Raw genomic sequence first — 21459 nt, forward strand, 5'->3', positions numbered from 1 at the left:
AAAATAAACACTTACCTGAACCCCCGCTCCCGCCGCCGCCATCTGCTCCTCCGTCTGTCCTCCCAGGCCGGGCCGCTCTGTATTATGGGAGAGACGTTATATGACGTTTCTCCCATTGCCCACTGCAGAAGCCGAAAGATGGAGCGGCTCCCGCAGTGGGCGCAGCAGCAGTCAGTGAGAGTCTGACAGACTCTCATTGGCTGCTACTTAAAACGAACACACAGCTGTCAGGGCCGGCGGCTGTGTGTTTGTCAGTCACTGTGTAGCGCTGACCGAACTCCGTCCGGTCAACACTACACTCGCAGTGCAGGCACCTGTGTCACAGAGACACAGACTGCCCGCGACATGTTTGTGTCGACCTTTTGACCATCTCGACCTTCTTCCATGTTGACATTTAGTGTATCGACCTTTTGTCCCTGTCGACCTATTGACTGTCTAACTTCTGGTGTCTATCCAGACACTGTCAACCTTTTAACTGTCTATCTATAGTCCGGAACCCGTCGTCATTGCATATATACTGCTTAGAGTACTTGTTTCTATGGTACCTCTTTTACGGCGCAGCGCAAACCTTCTGGCGCCTAACAAGCAAAAAATAATAAGGTGGAATGTGCCCGGAACAACTTCTATAAATGGTAACGAAGGCCCTGATTCAGACCCACTCGCGAGCGGCTGTCCGCTCGCAAGTGGGTCGATGGTCTGCACTGCGCATGCGCACGACGGAGGGAGCTCCGTCGTGCGCATGCGCGAGACGCGACGAGCGAACGACTTTCCTTCGCTCGTAGTGTCTGATCAAAGGGGGCGTGCTGTCGAAGCTGACTGACAGCACGCCCCCCTTGGTGGGCGTGCCTGCCAGACGGAGGCGTTCCCAAGGGAACGCCTACCGTCAGAAGCCGGCCCCACTGACATCACTAGTGATGTCACTGGGAGTGATTTTGACTCTGATAGACCCAAAATCACTCCTGGCCTTGCGGTTGAGAAACTCAACCGCAGGCTTCTGCTCGCAGTGGCGATGGTCGCGATGGTCAAGACCATCGCGACCATCATCCTGCACGCTCGTATATGCTGTGGGTGGTGACCCACAGCTATACGAGCGTCCAGGAGGACGCTCCATATTAATGGAGGTGGGCCCTGATTCAGAGCGAGCGCTCTGGTCAGAGCGTCCGGCTCTGAATCAGGGCCTAAGAGCGATACAAAGGATCTCGCTGTGATACATTTATTTACATCCTGGTAACTGGACTGTTATTACCCCCTATTTATATCCCTACCCACAGAGATCGACTGGGACCTCCGCTGCGACCCGACAATGGCAGTCTGACCTCAGGCTATGCGGCTATCTGAATGCAGAACAGCGCACTGCGCCTCTATCCTCATCTACAGAGCTGGCACCGGCCGCTAACAGCTTAATGAACAATTACTGACTGGCGCTTTTTTTATACGGACAAAATACCGTGCAAGATAAAAATGTCTCCATAACGCGGATCTACAGCGCACGGATTCAGAATGTCCGTGTTGAACATGTCGACATTATGTCAGTGTCGATCAGGGCCGTAGAGATGGGTGTGCGTGCTGTCACCCAGACGCTGGGCCTTGGGGAAGTCACTGTTGCTACCCCACGACCCCTACATCTGGACCTGCACCCTGCAGTGTGTAGAACTGCCCGTAGCATTCGGACAGCTCTCCACACTTTATCTTCTGCCAGTTCCTACCCCTCATGGGACGTCACAGCAGGTTAGGGTGGGGTTGGCACAGGGCGCCGGGAAGCACTGCTCCGGCGCTGATGTCGACATAGCGCATCTTCACATTTCAAATGTCGACTCTTGGCACCTGTCCACATTCACAGTGCCGACAGTCTTGTGTCGGCATCATGATTGTCTAACTCGTCCACCACGCCCCTATTAGATAGATTATAATGTCCACTGCTTTACATTCATAGAATTTCTTTGAGGTTTAACTTTTAGGGCCTGATTCAGCTTTGATCGCAATTGTAAACATTAGTGCAGCCGAGCATTTTTTATCCTGTGCGCTTGCGGGCGATCGCATTGCGATGGTACTAGCAAGCCAGAAATGATTGACAGTTAGCAAGCGTTTGGTGGAGGTGACGGGGGGGTGGTCTTAAAAATGTAGGTGTGTCTTACTGTTTGGACGCCATTTAATGGGCGCCCATAATTTAGCCAGTGCGATCACCTCCGCAGCACAAGAGCGCACTGCATGTGCAGAGATTCGCAGAATTGGAGACAGGTCAGACTAGTCGCAAGTGGTGGATGTGGCCGATGTTCCCGATGCGTAGGCTGGTCTGCGTGTGCGTTCGCAGAAGAGAAGGCAGGGGTGGGCGTCTCTATACACGGATATGGTTGTAGCAGCATATATTAGCAGCAGCGTTCTGTTAGGATTCGCGGATTTAATTGCCATCCAAGCTGAATCAGGCCGTTATATTATAAAGGCTTAGGGGTATACTCTCATAGGTCTTCAATATTTGATATACTACTTTACATATCTAGCATCATTTTACGTATACTCAGCCCTTATACAAACGGTCATTTTCTGAGATTTTCTTGGTGGAAATAGCGATCACTGGCTGCAAATTTTCATTTTAGATTTACAGTAAATGTCATTATTGGTGACATTAGTGTCACTTGACAACGTAATGTAAAATAAATGGAGATGACAGTATAATTGCAGTTTAATTACAGAATTTATTAGGTATAGAAACATTTTGAAAATTGTATTAGGTATAGAAAAAAAAAGCAAATCTTGCAGAATGTGTTTCTTTTAAACAATATCATATTTAGAATTGCCTTTATTCTCGCTCTGCCACCCTTGCGCTGGAGTGTTTTCAGTGGGCGTGGCTTAAACTGCGTTTTATTAATATATTCTAATAGATCAGAGAATTTGGGAAAATGAGTGCTCAATCAGACGGCCGGTATATCGCGAGTGTGTACCCCCGATATGTCTGTGAAAGCTGTCGTTCACAGACATATCACATGGGCTGTGCAGCATAGCAGATGGCCGATATATCGCGAGTGTGTACCACCGATATGTCTGTGAAAGCCGTCGTTCACAGACATATCACATCAGCTGTGCAGCATAGCAGATGGCCAATATATCGTGAGTGTGTACCCCCGATATGTCTGTGAAAGCCGTCGTTCACAGACATATCACATCAGCTGTGCAGCATAGCAGATGGCCGATATATCGCTAGTGTGTACCCCCGATATGTCTGTGAAAGCCGTCGTTCACAGACATATCACATCAGCTGTGCAGCATAGCAGATGGCCGATATATCGCTAGTGTATACCCCCGATATGTCTGTGAAAGCCGTCGTTCACAGACATATCACATCAGCTGTGCAGCATAGCAGATGGCCGATATATCGCGTGTGTGTACACCCGATATGTCTGTGAAAGCCGTCGTTCACAGACATATCACATCAGCTGTGCAGCATAGCAGATGGCCGATATATCGCGTGTGTGTACCCCCGATATGTCTGTGAAAGCCGTAGTTCACAGACATATCACATCAGCTGTGCAGCATAGCAGATGGCCGATATATCGCGTGTGTGTACCCCCGATATGTCTGTGAAAGCCGTCGTTCACAGACATATCACATCAGCTGTGCAGCATAGCAGATGGCCGATATATCGCTAGTGTGTACCCCCGATATGTCTGTGAAAGCCATCGTTCACAGACATATCACATCGGCTGTGCAGCATAGCAGATCGCCGATATATCGCGAGTGTGTACACCCGATATGTCTGTGAAAGCCGTCGTTCACAGACATATCACATCAGCTGTGCAGCATAGCAGATGGCCGATATATCGCGAGTGTGTACACCCGATATGTCTGTGAAAGCCATCGTTCACAGACATATCACATCAGCTGTGCAGCATAGCAGATGGCCGATATATCGCTAGTGTGTGTACCCCCGATATGTCTGTGAAAGCCGTCGTTCACAGACATATCACATCAGCTGTGCAGCATAGCAGATCTCCAGCACAAAGATTGCAAAACGCGTAAGAAACCCAAACAGGAAATGGTTATATATCTGTGCACTAATTTATACAGTAACTATGGTGCCTGAGCTGAAACTTTTGCAGCAGATGATTCAGAATCCGTGTGCTATCAGGGTAGCGTTACATGTTTTATCCTTATCTGCATAATGTATACAGCGCAATCTTCTCCGGTAAGTTAGGTCACAGTTCTAAGCAGCACTGGCTTTATTGCCGCAGGGGGTCATTACTTTACTCGCAGCAACCCAGCAGCAATTACATGCGACCCATTTGGTGGACGGTAGACTGATGGAAGTGGGGAATTAGTTGCTACAGGTTTTGCATATTGTGCTGTAAATCTCTAGGACCGCTCCCTCTAATTGCAAGTTTATTCTCTTTCAAGTTGGTTGTCATGGGTGGGTGACGGCTTTGTGCCTGTTGGATTCTACATTCGTAAACAGCCCCTGGCGTCTCCGCAGAAGGGAGGTCGGGAGGGAATATAGTCACCTTTTCCCAGGAAATACTTGAAGTACCATCGTGTGTGATACTCGGGGTTCTCCAGGTGCACGTCCGTTCTCCTCCACATTCCTGGCGTGTAGTCATTACTCTGTAACACACAGAGACAGGCGGGAGGATTAGAAGAGGAAGCTCAGACCCAGCCTGTATTGTATAACAGCATTGCCGCGAGCTGGCACAGAATCAGAACAAATACAGAACAACGCATTTCACTTCTGACGGATGTTACCATATTGCACTTACAAGAGGGCAAATAAGCTAAATCACGGTAAGCGGCCATGTACTCATCCAGGGGCAAAACTAGGTATTTGAAGGCCCCATAGCAAAGGCTTGTAAGGGCCCCTATGTACCACCCAATGGTGAAAAATATATATAACACATTTAACTTTGAAAAGGAAGATGGGCCCCATAGCAGCTGCACCCCTTGCACCTATGCCCATGCACTTATCCCGACATACTGTACCATTCACCAACATGACTCCATTTTGACAGTAATGTTTAAGTTGCATTCTGTACGAGAGTTATTGGACGCCTGTAGCCGCGCTATTCTCAGTCTTACATTTCCTTTCAGCTCTGCGGTCTTATCTCGGCTATTTATTAGCTTTTTTTTTCCATGCATTCAGCTGTTTTAATATTAAAAAAACTTCTTCCCGTCTCCTTATTCTGACCACAGCGATGGCAGGAAATGAATGCGAAAATAAACTCATTTTTTTGTTATTACAAAGATGTTATCCTGGCGGTCGCTGTCACAGTGATGGGAGACAATGCAATGCATCCAGCTAGTTACTCACAGAGGGGGCTGTCATGTGCCCCCATTGCTGGAATGACACCCCTGTTTCTCTCTAGGTTTCCTCCTATACAGATTTTAACTTACACTACAAAGGTGTCTGTATTGTTCTATGTGGCGCGTTTCGCAAAATCAGAAAGTGGCCACTAGAAAGCGCCTCATAACACTATTTTCCTGCTTTTGTGCTCATATTGATCGCTATGATCAGAGGTTCCCAAACGCGGTCCTCAAGGCTCCTCAACAGTTCAGGTTTTAGCGATATCTACGGTTGAACACAGGTGTTTAAATCAAATTGACTGGGGTACTAATTAAGTCACCTGTGCTCAACCATGGATATCTCTAACACCTGAACTGTTGGGGAGCCTTGAAGACCATGTTTGGGAACCTCTGGTTTTGATACTTGTTGAATACGATTCCACGTGAACACCTTGTTGGCGGTGTGACTGCCGCATTAATAGCCATGCTATCGCTGGGCACTTATCGCATTCATTATTATGACCATATGCAGTAAAGACCAAAAATTGTATACTCCTAAAACCCCTCGTACCTGCCCATGGGCTAGTTATAAAGAAACATGAAAAAAAATAAAATACTGTATAATAAAACCAAACAGCCATAACGCACATTAAAAAGAAAAATTTAAATAACGTAAAATAATATTTGGCAAAATGTCCAATTGGAAATTTTGACAGGGAGGAGACAGATTGAACAGCAATTCTTGCAGTGTAAAAAGGAAGACAGGCAGCTTGGCATCTATCTCTAATAAAGTCTGATTAATGCGAATGTGTATTTCATGTTGCACAGGCAGGAGAGAGGCTTCAGGACTTAGGTGACTGTCCAAAAATCTTTTTATTAAATCCCAGGGTCCCCCTGCCCCCTACTCTATCCACACCCCCTTCCAAAGCGGATAAAAATCATCTTTTATTTTTATCCACTTAGGGGCCATAAAACTAGAACTTGGTCCCTTTGAAGAGTGCCGGCTCCATTGCCTGAGACAGGAAATAATTCTCCAGCATCAAAGCGAAAGATGAAACGCTCGCCCTGTATGAGAGGTCTTATTAGCTCTGCGACACGGTCTCACGGCTCTCACTGTGCCTCCGAGTTACTGACATCGCTCTGCATGTTTCTGCAATTCAGAGGGCATTACCTACCCCCCTTCCCCGTCTCCTTATACAACACACATCAATGGGAATAAAGGGAATGGACACCGGTTCCTTTGTAGCCTTCATACATCTGCTCTCGTTACCAGGTGATTATATAACTGAAATAAGGACACGTGAAAAAGAACTTTGTCACCGTGACACCATAGATGGATTTTACCGATGGTTACGTCACAGAAGCACCAAGGGAAAGGCATCAAAGGCTCTCAGGGGATATTTCCATGCAGACGTTACCATGTGGAATTGTTTTCCCCAGTAAAATGCAGATCCTTTGATGGTCTCCGATGGTTTATTCTGGGAATTCTCTTCCTTAGCATGATCTCTACAGAAAAATGTCTAATAGCCGATTAAACACCTTCATAATCAGCAACAAGGACACTGCCGGGCTTCTAGACTCTTGTGGGCTCCATAGCAAGATCTTGTAAGGGCCCAATGTACTATTCAAGGGTGAAAATTACACATATGCACATAAGACGTAGCAGGGAAGGTGGACCCCCATCACTGCTGGCACATTAACAGCAGATGCGACCGTCTCAGGGAAAGCCCGGCCTGGTGTGGTCTCATCTGAGGCGGCCACGCTGGGCAAGTGGCTACATTCCTTAATGAAAAGAAAATCGTTTGAAGGGGGAGGAGGGGGTTGTCATCTCATGTCCGCTTTAAGACCCAACCTCATCCCTATACATTGACAGGGGGAGTGGGGGTGGCTACTATCTACTGACCGCTGTAGGACCAAACCTTGTCTCTTTAAATTGTCAAGGAGAGTGGGGGGAGCTACTATCTCCTGACTGCTGTAGGACTAAACCTTGTCCCTTTAAATTGACGAGGGGGAGTGGAGGGGCGTTGTTATCTCCTGCTAGCTATAGGACCCAACCTCCTCCCTATACATTGATGGAGGAGTGAGGGGGAGCAGTCGTCTCCTGCCCAACAAAAGACCAAACCTCATCTCTAGGGGCGAGTTGTCATCTCCATCCTGCTATAGAACACAACCTTGTCTCTATACATTAATAGGGGAGTGGGGGGGATCTGTCTTCTACCTTCTATAAGACCCAACCTCGTGCCTATACATTGGAGGAGTGAGGGGGAGTGATCATCTCCTGCCCAACAAAGGACCAAACCTCGTCTCTAGGGGCGAGTTGTCATCTCCATCCTGCTATAGGACACAACCTTGTCTCTATATATTAATGGGGGAGTGGGGAGGTCTGTCTTCTACCTTCTATAAGACCCAACCTCGTGCCTATACATTGATGGGGGAAGTAGAGGGGGGGAGCGGTCATCTCCCGTCCGCTATAGGACCCAACCTCGCCCCTATACATTGAACAGGGCACATATTGCGACTTCCACAAATAGTATTAGGTGTACATTGGGGCTGGCTCTGAGCTGGATGCAAATTCTCTGTATTTGTGGGAAGCAGCGGGAGCCAGATTTACTACATTATGCAATTTGGTTTTCATACATAAGGTTATACATGGCATAGACAGTGGGTGATAGAGCCTGGGGGCAGACAAACATCTCCAGAAGTGCTGAGCACGCCCCCAGAGTGATGTATATGGGGGCCCCCAGAGTGACGCATATGGGGGGGGGTGACATGAGGCCACGCCCCCTTACCATGACGCCATGCCCCCTATTCAGGTGCACACAGACTGTCCCTGCTTCCAGCCCCCGTATGTTGGGAGGTATGTTTTTTCTTGGTGGAGGACCAGTCAGTTGGAAGAGCAGAAATCAATCATCTGTATCACTTTCTTCAACAGAGGCAGAATATGTTGCAGGAGTCTTCTACAAGAGCCAAGTTCTTCAGTCAAAAATATTTTCCTATTGAGGACATGATTACAGACATATTTGTAAAACCTCTACCTGGACCAGGGGTTCATGTTTTGTGGATTGCTTTAATCCCGCACAAGTGAGATAATCTATGTTGCTGGGCCAGTAATGATCCCACCTGCTTCCACACACAGAAGTCTTCAAATCATGACCTGTTGGGAATAACTGAGAACCCTTGCCAGCAATAACCCGAGTTATTGCACGTGAACAAGCAGCAACCCAGGTCACTGTGCTGTGTGAAAGAGCCCCGTTGAAATAACCCGGGTCGAGCAGCAGCATTTCAACCCGGGTAACGAGCAGGGTTGAACACTGGTTCAACCCGGCTCGCAGTGCAGTGTGAACGGGTAACCCGAGTTGATGCGACCTGGGATCCGTTCACACCACAGGAAGAGCCGGTGCTTTGGAGATGATCTAAACTCCAAGTGCCGACTCGGCACATGACAGCGGTGACATCATTGACCCAGCAAGAAGCTGGGTTGGGCCGCCAGTCTGAAAGAGGTCTCAGCCGGGTCGCAACCAAGGATGGACCCGGGTACAAATTCATGGGTGCGACCTGGCAATCTGGTGTGAAAGGGGTAAAAGACATCACAAGCTACAGAGAAAGGGTGTTGTAGTATAGCAACAGCTACAGGCTGACTATTATCGAGTGACCATACGTCCAGTAGGTGGCGATGTGTTCTAAGCTGACACTTTGCTGTCTCTCTGTAATGTGAAAGTGTACTCATGTACGTTATGTTACTAAGTTTCCCTATAGGGGATACAGTATAGTATTGATGCTTAGACAAGCACTTTCTGTAGCATTAATACTCCCCACTACATTTACAGCACCGCTCCGCTGCAACCCCAAAGGTGAAAAAGTCTGATACCTAAGGAAAAGTTTTCATTATTTGTTTTTTCACAATGTCACTCCTTTTCTTTAGGGCGCAATATAACTTCTCGTGTTCTGTATGTTGGACATAATTCTTAAATGTAATTTTAGATGGTGTCTGGGAGAATTGTCCATAAATCTAACTAAAGTCTCTACAAATGTACATCTGCTCACATGAGTGGCTCCGGCCATATTTCTCTCTAGGGTGAGGAAAGGTAACGCTTCAACCACAGGACAGACTACAGATATTTATCAATCACTGAGCTGGGTGTACAGCGTTATAAATGCAGACCAAGGATCTGATTCAGCATTTCCTAGCGAATGATGGATGATGATGGATAGCGCCAGCAGCACCGGTGGTACAGATTATCTGCTCTTGAACCTATATATCTGAAGAGCGGTGTGCCACGGGGAAATCCGGGAGCACATACATCAAACACAAGGAAAATCTCTACAGGGATAAGAGAGATTCAGTCAGGAATTGGTTTCCGCACTGATCTCAATCAGGAGAATTAGGTACATTTACACAACAGTCATCTCATATTAGCAAAACTATTAAAAGACAAATTGTTAGACTTTTGATCTCAGCAGAGGAAGCTTGTAAAAGGCAAACCCAAATATATCATATATCAGATAGGATTCAGAAGAAAAACATGCAACAGCTGGATGGCTGAGTCATCTTATAGTCACGCAATGGTGGATATAGAAAAATATACCTCCCAACATAAACAGGTCATGGACATAAAACACATCTATTACACTGTATACAGACATAGGACACTACACCCCCAACATGTCCTGATCGCTGTACATGACCATAATACACATCTATTACACTGTATACAGACATAGGACACTACACCCCCAACATGACCTGATCGCTGTACATGACCATAATACACATCTATTACACTGTATACAGACATAGGACACTACACCCCCAACATGTCCTGACCGCTGTACATGATCATAATACACATCTATTACACTGTATACAGACATAGGACACTACACCCCCAACATGTCCTGACCACTGTACATGATCATAATACACATCTATTACACTGTATACAGACATAGGACACTACACCCCCAACATGTCCTGACCTCTGTACATGACCATAATACACATCTATTACACTGTATACAGACATAGGACACTACACCCCCAACATGACCTGATCGCTGTACATGACCATAAGACACATCTATTACACTGTATACAGACATAGGACACTACACCCCCAACATGTCCTGACCACTGTACATGATCATAATACACATCTATTACACTGTATACAGACATAGGACACTACACCCCCAACATGTCCTGACCTCTGTACATGACCATAATACACATCTATTACACTGTATACAGACATAGGACACTACACCGCCAACATGTCCTGACCACTGTACATGATCATAATACACATCTATTACACTGTATACAGACATAGGACACTACACCCCCAACATGTCCTGATCGCTGTACATGACCATAATACACATCTATTACACTGTATACAGACATAGGACACTACACCCCCAACATGACCTGATCGCTGTACATGACCATAATACACATCTATTACACTGTATACAGACATAGGACACTACACCCCCAACATGTCCTGATCGCTGTACATGACCATAATACACATCTATTACACTGTATACAGACATAGGACACTACACCCCCAACATGACCTGATCGCTGTACATGACCATAATACACATCTATTACACTGTATACAGACATAGGACACTACACCCCCAACATGTCCTGACCTCTGTACATGACCATAATACACATCTATTACACTGTATACAGACATAGGACACTACACCCCCAACATATCCTGACCGCTGTACATGATCATAATACACATCTATTACACTATATACAGATATCGGACACTACACCCCAACATGTCCTGACCACTGTACATGATCATAATACACATCTATTACACTGTATACAGACATAGGACACTACACCCCCAACATGTCCTGACCCCTGTACATGATCATAATACACATCTATTACACTGTATACAGACATAGGACACTACACCCCCAACATGTCCTGACCGCTGTACATGACCATAATACACATCTATTACACTATATACAGATATAGGACACTACACCCCAACATGTCCTGACCACTGTACATGATCATAATACACATCTATTACACTGTATACAGACATAGGACACTACACCCCCAACATGTCCTGACCCCTGTACATGATCATAATACACATCTATTACACTGTATACAGACATAGGACACTACACCCCCAACATGTCCTGACCCCTGTACATGATCATAATACACATCTATTACACTGTATACAGACATAGGACACTACACCCCCAACATGACCTGACCGCTGTACATGATCATAATACACATCTATTACACTGTATACAGACATAGGACACTACACCCCCAACATGTCCTGACCACTGTACATGATCATAATACACATCTATTACACTGTATACAGACATAGGACACTACACCCCCAACATGTCCTGACCCCTGTACATGATCATAATACACATCTATTACACTGTATACAGACATAGGACACTACACCCCCAACATGACCTGACCGCTGTACATGACCATAATACACATCTATTACACTGTATACAGACATAGGACACTACACCCCCAACATGACCTGACCACTGTACATGATCATAATACACATCTATTACACTGTATACAGACATAGGACACTACACCCCCAACATGTCCTGACCGCTGTACATGTCCATAATACACATCTATTACACTGTATACAGACATAGGACACTACACCCCCAACATGTCCTGACCACTGTACATGACCATAATACACATCTATTACACTGTATACAGATATAGGACACTACACCCCCAACATGACCTGACCGCTGTACATGACCATAATACACATCTATTACACTGTATACAGACATAGGACACTACACCCCCAACATGACCTGACCGCTGTACATGACCATAATACACATCTATTACACTGTATACAGACATAGGACACTACACCCCCAACATGTCCTGACCGCTGTACATGACCATAATACACATCTATTACACCGTATACAGACATAGGACACTACACCCCCAACATGACCTGACCGCTGTACATGATCATAATACACATCTATTACACCGTATACAGACATAGGACACTACACCCCCAACATATCCTGACCCCTGTACATGATCATAATACACATCTATTACACTGTATACAGACATAGGACACTACACCCCCAACATGACCTGACCGCTGTACATGATCATAATACACATCTATTACACTGTATACAGACATAGGACACTACACCCCCAACATGTCCTGACCACTGTACATGACCATAATACACATCTATTACACTGTATACAGACATAGGACACTACACCCCCAACATGTCCTGACCGCTGTACATGATCATAATACACATCTATTACACTGTATACAGACATAGGACACTACACCCCAACATGTCCTGACCGCTGTATATGACCATAATACACATCTATTACACTGTATACAGACATAGGACACTACACCCCCAACATGTCCTGACCCCTGTACATGACCATAATACACATCTATTACACTGTATACAGACATAGGACACTACACCCCCAACATGTCCTGACCGCTGTACATGACCATAATACACATCTATTACACCATATACAGACATAGGACACTACACCCCCAACATGTCCTGACCACTGTACATGACCATAATACACATCTATTACACCATATACAGACATAGGACACTACACCCCCAACATGTCCTGACCACTGTACATGATCATAATACACATCTATTACACACTATACAGACATAGGACACTACACCCCCAACATGTCCTGACCGCTGTACATGATCATACTACACATCTATTACACCGTATACAGACATAGGACACTACACCCCCAACATGTCCTGACCGCTGTACATGACCATAATACACATCTATTACACCGTATACAGACATAGGACACTACACCCCCAACATGTCCTGACCACTGTACATGATCATAATACACATCTATTACACCGTATACAGACATAGGACACTACACCCCCAACATGTCCTGACCACTGTACATGACCATAATACACATCTATTACACCATATACAGACATAGGACACTACACCCCCAACATGTCCTGACCACTGTACATGATCATAATACACATCTATTACACTGTATACAGACATAGGACACTACACCCCCAACATATCCTGACCGCTGTACATGATCATAATACACATCTATTACACTGTATACAGACATAGGACACTACACCCCCAACATATCCTGACCGCTGTACATGACCATAATACACATCTATTACACCGTATACAGACATAGGACACTACACCCCCAACATGTCCTGACCACTGTACATGACCATAATACATATTATTATTATCCTTTATTTATATGGCGCCACAAGGATTCCGCAGCGCCTTACATAGTACATAGACAGCTGAGCAGAACAAGAAAACAGTGTCATACAGTTTAAGACAATGCAATACAAGTACATGGTATATAAACATTGCTGCAACAGTAGCAGGATGGCAAAAGTCACTGGTTAGGTGCTTTTGAGTATAGAGCAGATAATATAAGTAAAGAAAGGATAAGCACAAGAGGAAAGAGGGCCCTGCTCGTGAGAGCTTACATTCTAGAGGGGATGGGCAGACAGACAGGGGTGACACAGATGGGGTAGACAGTGAGCACGGGACAGAGGGTTAGGATGACAGATGGCTGGATTCCTATTTTACAGTATGTGAGGAAGTCATTTGAATTAAGATTTACGCCACTGACATTCTACTTTAAGAGGCAGTTTTTGTAGGTGTCTGTGGAAAGCCATGGCTGTTATATCAGTGTATGTGACAGTATATGTAGGTGTCTGTGGAAAGCCATGGCTGTTATATCAGTGTATGTGACAGTATATGTAGGTGTCTGTGGAAAGCCATGGCTGTTATATCAGTGTATGTGACAGTATATGTAGGTGTCTGTGGAAAGCCATGGCTGTTATATCAGTGTATGTGACAGTATATGTAGGTGTCTGTGGAAAGCCATGGCTGTTATATCAGTGTATGTGACAGTATATGTAGGTGTCTGTGGAAAGCCATGGCTGTTATATCAGTGTATGTGACAGTATATGTAGGCGTCTGTGGAAAGCCATGGCTGTTATATCAGTGTATGTGACAGTATATTTAGGCGTCTGTGGAAAGCCATGGCTGTTATATCAGTGTATGTGACAGTATATGTAGGTGTCTGTGGAAAGCCATGGCTGTTATATCAGTGTATGTGACCGTATATGTAGGTGTCTGTGGAAAGCCATGGCTGTTATATCAGTGTATGTGACAGTATATGTAGGCGTCTGTGGAAAGCCATGGCTGTTATATCAGTGTATGTGACAGTATATGTAGGTGTCTGTGGAAAGCCATGGCTGTTATATCAGTGTATGTGACCGTATATGTAGGTGTCTGTGGAAAGCCATGGCTGTTATATCAGTGTATGTGACCGTATATGTAGGCGTCTGTGGAAAGCCATGGCTGTTATATCAGTGTATGTGACCGTATATGTAGGTGTCTGTGGAAAGCCATGGCTGTTATATCAGTTTACGTGAAGTCTGACGGGTAGCTGAAGCCACTTCATCAAGGGCTATTTAGAAAGTTTGGTTAACGTGTGAACCAGCAGTCTCAGGTAAATGTAGAAATTGGTGAAAGTAGTTATTGTAAAGAGATGTTCAGATGTAAAATAATAAGTTGTGATCAAGTGTGAATTCTATAAGGCACATTTATTGATTTGGAGGGTGATGGGAGACGTGAGGTTTGCAGGATATTTATTCCATAGTATATCCGCTGTCCGTGTGTGGGGCCTGGATTTGGTGATATGTCACCAGATAATAAAAGCAGGAGGATGGAGAAGTAGATATAGTTGTAGGTGTGTAAAATTTTTTTATAGTGACACAATGAGGCTGTAATAGTCAATTTTTGATGAAAAGAAATCTCATTAGTTTTTAGAGGAGGTGAGTGACTCAATAGGGGGGCAGTGTGCCCAGAGAGGGGAGATGCCGGGAGAGTTAGGGATGTTATATCCTTAGAGAAAATACAAAGGAGGGAGTTGAAAAAAAGAAATGTGTAGTACATGGTGAGTTTTAGGTTTGTTTTTGTTAGTCAAATTTTAAAGTAATCGGTATCTTAATCTGAAATAACCTTAGATGTTGGTCAATGTTTGTTCAACTGTTTGATTAACTGTTATGTAATCACACTTTGTGCATTTAACACTTGGTGTTTTTAACCCCAGCTGCAAACAGCCCCAGCTGCCCCTAGACTGAATATAAGGAGTGGTATCCCTTGATTAAGACAGGCTACAACTGACTCAATTGGCTTGCTGATCAAAGGAGATAACTTGCTCTGAGTTGGAGCAAAAACCAGGCCAGATATATACCATAAACTATGCTTCACTGACCAATACAGACTATACAGGAAGAGAAAAAAAAAAAAAAATCTATGCAAGAGATACAGTCACATACATTTGAATCCACACACGATTGCAAGCATGAGGTTCTATGCAGAATATCGGTGCAATAAGCAAGATATCTATTACACTGTATACAGACATAGGACACTACACCCCCAACATGACCTGACCGCTGTACATGATCATACTACACATCTATTACACTGTATACAGACATAGGACACTACACCCCCAACATGACCTGACCACTGTACATGACCATAATACACATCTATTACACTGTATACAGACATAGGACACTACACCCCCAACATGACCTGACCACTGTACATGATCATACTACACATCTATTACACTGTATACAGACATAGGACACTACACCCCCAACATGACCTGACCGCTGTACATGATCATACTACACATCTATTACACTGTATACAGACATAGGACACTACATCCCCAACATGTCCTGACCACTGTACATGACCATAATACACATCTATTACACCCTATACAGACATAGGACACTACACCCCCAACATGTCCTGACCGCTGTACATGACCATAATACACATCTATTACACTCTATACAGACATAGGACACTACATCCCCAACATGTCCTGACCACTGTACATGATCATAATACACATCTATTACACTGTATACATACATAGGACACTACACCCCCAACATGTCCTGACCACTGTACATGATCATAATACACATCTATTACACTGTATACAGACATAGGACACTACACCCCCAACATGTCCTGACCACTGTACATGATCATAATACACATCTATTACACTGTATACAGACATAGGACACTACACCCCCAACATGTCCTGACCGCTGTACATGATCAGAATACACATCTATTACACTGTATACAGACATAGGACACTACATCCCCAACATGTCCTGACCACTGTACATGACCATAATACACATCTATTACACTGTATACAGACATAGGACACTACACCCCCAACATGTCCTGACCGCTGTACATGACCATAATACACATCTATTACACTGTATACAGACATAGGACACTACTCCCCCAACATGACCATAATACACATCTATTACACACTGTATACAGACATAGGACACCACACCCCCAACATGTCCTGACCACTATACATGACCATAATACACATCTATTACACTGTATACAGACATAGGACACTACACCCCCAACATGTCCTGACCGCTGTACATGACCATAATACACATCTATTACACTGTATACACTACACCCCCAACATGTCCTGACCGCTGTACATGATCATAATACACATCTATTACACTGTATACAGACATAGGACACTACACCCCCAACATGTCCTGACCGCTGTACATGACCATAATACACATCTATTACACTATATACAGACATAGGACACTACATCCCCAACATGTCCTGACCGCTGTACATGACCATAATACACATCTATTACACCGTATACAGACATAGGACACTACACCCCCAACATGTCCTGACCGCTGTACATGACCATAATACACATCTATTACACTGTATATAGACATAGGACCCTACACACCCAACATGTCCTGACCACTGTACATGACCATAATACACATCTATTACACCGTATACAGACATAGGACACTACACCCCCAACATGTCCTGACCGCTGTACATGACCATAATACACATCTATTACACCGTATACAGACATAGGACACTACACCCCCAACATGTCCTGACCACTGTACATGATCATTATACATCTATTACACACTATACAGACATAGGACACTACACCCCCAACATGACCTGACCATTGGGCATAATGATGATGAAAAGTAATTTATTTGGACACTTTTTACCTCATCCAAAGATCCATTCTCAACCCGGAATCTTCCAGCTCTCTGAATGGCCCCATCAGCATCACTTGAAATTAGCTGCCAAAAAAATAAATCATAATAAGAAATGTAAATACGCAGTAATATTGTCTGATCACATGTAACGCCTGACGACCATTGTACCCGATTCCCGCCACTCCGGCATCATGTGACCAGCACTATATGCAAATGAGGCGCTGTTCTGTAAATCATTTGCATGCTGTGCCAGACTGATTATGCTATGACCAGCGGAGACATCTGTCATAGTCTAACAAGTGTCTGTGCCTCTGTCTCACAGACTGACTCACAACCTGCAAATATCCCGAGTAGTTCCAATGATGTAAATCCCCAAACACCGTAAAACTATTGCACCAATTTCCTTTTAATTATCACCTATTATAGTGTCAATTACCAGACGAGACAGTGTGATTCTGTGTGACATTAATTGAATATATAAAGGTATTATAATCCTTTATTATTATCCCTTATAAATAAGGTGCGGAAAGGTATCCACAGTACCCTAGAAAGAGCAAACAGTGCAAACATAACAGGATATAACCAGCAGAAAAATGACAAAGCAGCAGAAAAACCAATATAAACATTTCTACATTCACCATAACCAGAAGTCGGCGCTGGTTGTACCTGTAACCTATCTGATAGGTGCAGCAGACAAGTTTAGGGTTACTGTAATCATGAGCAGGGGATAATGGTACACGTAAGGAAAGGAAGAGTACATGAGGGAGGAAGACCCTGGCCTTAAGAGCTTACACTCTATAGTGGATGGGCAGACAGACAGGGGTGACACAGAGGAGAGACTGTGAGGTAGGAGCAAAGAGCGGTGGGTTAGGATGAGAGCTCACACTCTATAGGGGACAATACTACTCACCATGTATTATATTCGGTGACATTCCTAGTAACTGTGCTATACAGGGTGACATTCCTAGTAACTGTGCTATACAGGGTGACATTCCTAGAAACTGTATTATACATGGTGACATTCCTAGTAACTGTGCTATACAGGGTGACATTCCTAGTAACTGTGCTATACATTGTGACATTCTGACATTCCTAGTAACTGTGCTATACAGGGTGACATTCCTAGTAACTGTGCTATACATGGTGACATTCCTAGTAACTGTGCTATACAGGGTGACATTCCTAGTAACTGTGCTATACATGGTGACATTCCTAGTAACTGTGCTATACATGGTGACATTCTTAGTAACTGTGCTATACATGGTGACATTCTGACATTCTTAGTAACTGTGCTATATATGGTGACATTCCTTGTAACTGTGCTATACAGGGTGACATTCCTAGTTACTGTGCTATACAGGGTGACATTCCTAGTAACTGTATTACACGAGGTGACATTCCTAGTAACTGTTATACACTGTGACATTCCTAGTAACTGTGCTATACACGGTGACATTCTGATATTCTTAGTAACTGTGCTATACATGGTGACATTCCTAGTAACTGTATTACACGAGGTGACATTCCTAGTAACTGTTATACACTGTGACATTCCTAGTAACTGTTATACACTGTGACATTCCTAGTAACTGTTCTATACACGGTGACATTCTGATATTCTTAGTAACTGTGCTATACATGGTGACATTCCTAGTAACTGTGCTATACACGGTGACATTCTGATATTCTTAGTAACTGTGCTATACATGGTGACATTCCTAGTAACTGTGCTATACACGGTGACATTCTGATATTCTTAGTAACTGTGCTATATATGGTGATATTCCTAGTAACTGTGCTATATAGGGTGACATTCCTAGTAACTGTACTATACAAGGTGATATTCCTAGTAACTGTGTTATACACGGTGAAATTCCTAGTAACTGCTATACAGGGTGACATTCCCAGTAACTGTACTATACAAGGTGATATTCCTAGTAACTGTTATACACTGTGATATTCCTAGTAACTGTGCTATACATGGTGACATTCCTAGTAACTGTGCTATACACGGTGATATTCCTAGTAACTGTGCTATACAGGGTGACATTCCTAGTAACTGTACTATACAAGGTGATATTCCTAGTAACTGTGCTATACAGGGTGACATTCCTAGTAACTGTATTACACGAGGTGACATTCCTAATTGTGCTATACACGGTGACATTCCTAATAACTGTGCTATACATGGTGACATTCCTAGTAACTGTGCTATATATGGTGACATTCCTAGTAACTGTACTATAAACGGTGACATTCCTAGTAACTGTGTTATACACTGTGACATTCCTAATAACTGTGCTATACTGTGCTATACATGGTGACATTCCTAGTAACTGTGCTATATACGGTGACATTCCTAGTAACTGTACTATACACGGTGACATTCCTAGTAACTGTGCTATACGTGGTGACATTCCTAGTAACTGTGCTATACATGGTGACATTCCTAGTAACTGTATTATACATGGTGACATTCCTAGTAACTGTGCTATACATGGTGACATTCCTAGTAACTGTACTATACACTGTGACATTCCTAGTAACTGTGCTATACGTGGTGACATTCCTAGTAACTGTGCTATACATGGTGACATTCCTAGTAACTGTATTATACATGGTGACATTCCTAGTAACTGTGCTATATATGGTGACATTCCTAGTAACTGTGCTATACATGGTGACATTCTGACATTCCTAGTAACTGTGCTATAAAGGGTGACATTCCTAGTTACTGTGCTATACATGGTGATATTCCTAGTAACTGTGCTATACATGGTGACATTCCTAGTAACTGTGCTATACACGGTGACATTCCTAGTAACTGTACTATATATGTGGTGACATTCCTAGTAACTGTATTACACGAGGTGACATTCCTAGTAACTGTTATACACTGTGACATTCCTAGTAACTGTGCTATACACGGTGACATTCTGACATTCTTAGTAACCGTGCTATACATGGTGACATTCCTAGTAACTGTGCTATACACGGTGATATTCCTAGTAACTGTGCTATACAGGGTGACATTCCTAGTAACTGTACTATACAAGGTGATATTCCTAGTAACTGTGTTATACACTGTGATATTCCTAGTAACTGTGCTATACATGGTGACATTCCTAGTAACTGTGCTATACAGGGTGACATTCCTAGTTACTGTGGTATACATGGTGATATTCCTAGTAACTGTATTACACGAGGTGACATTCCTAGTAACTGTGCTATACAGGGTGACATTCCTAGTAACTGTATTACACGAGGTGACATTCCTAGTAACTGTTATACACTGTGACATTCCTAGTAACTGTGCTATACACGGTGACATTCTGATATTCTTAGTAACTGTGCTATACATGGTGACATTCCTAGTAACTGTGCTATACACGGTGACATTCTGATATTCCTAGTAACTGTGCTATACATGGTGATATTCCTAGTAACTGTGCTATACAGGGTGACATTCCTAGTAACTGTACTATACAAGGTGATATTCCTAGTAACTGCTATACAGGGTGACATTCCTAGTAACTGTACTATACAAGGTGATATTCCTAGTAACTGTTATACACTGTGATATTCCTAGTAACTGTGCTATACATGGTGACATTCCTAGTAACTGTACTATACAAGGTGATATTCCTAGTAACTGTGCTATACAGGGTGACATTCCTAGTAACTGTACTATACATGGTGACATTCCTAGTAACTGTATTACACGAGGTGACATTCCTAATAACTGTGCTATACACGGTGACATTCCTAATAACTGTGCTATACATGGTGACATTCCTAGTAACTGTGCTATATATGGTGACATTCCTAGTAACTGTACTATAAACGGTGACATTCCTAGTAACTGTGTTATACACTGTGACATTCCTAATAACTGTGCTATACTGTGCTATACATGGTGACATTCCT

The 21459-nt window shown here is 43.8% G+C and overlaps 1 protein-coding gene across 5 annotated transcripts in view; it reads right to left on the bottom strand.

Annotated features, from left to right (window-relative positions):
• The window catches only part of GARNL3 (GTPase activating Rap/RanGAP domain like 3), a 310087-nt gene that overhangs the window by 90805 nt on the left and 197823 nt on the right, over nucleotides 1–21459 (bottom strand). For all 5 annotated transcript variants that reach the window (XM_088453568.1, XM_088453567.1, XM_088453566.1 and 2 more), the window contains 2 exons: nucleotides 17542–17616; nucleotides 4494–4593 (listed from right to left, as the gene is read on the bottom strand). In XM_088453568.1, the coding sequence (XP_088309694.1) occupies nucleotides 4494–4593; nucleotides 17542–17616 (175 nt within the window). The remainder of the gene's footprint in view (nucleotides 1–4493; nucleotides 4594–17541; nucleotides 17617–21459) is intronic.

This window comes from Taudactylus pleione, unplaced genomic scaffold (assembly GCF_031769625.1).
Source record: "Taudactylus pleione unplaced genomic scaffold, aTauple2 ptg000583l, whole genome shotgun sequence".
NCBI lineage: Eukaryota > Metazoa > Chordata > Amphibia > Anura > Myobatrachidae > Taudactylus > Taudactylus pleione.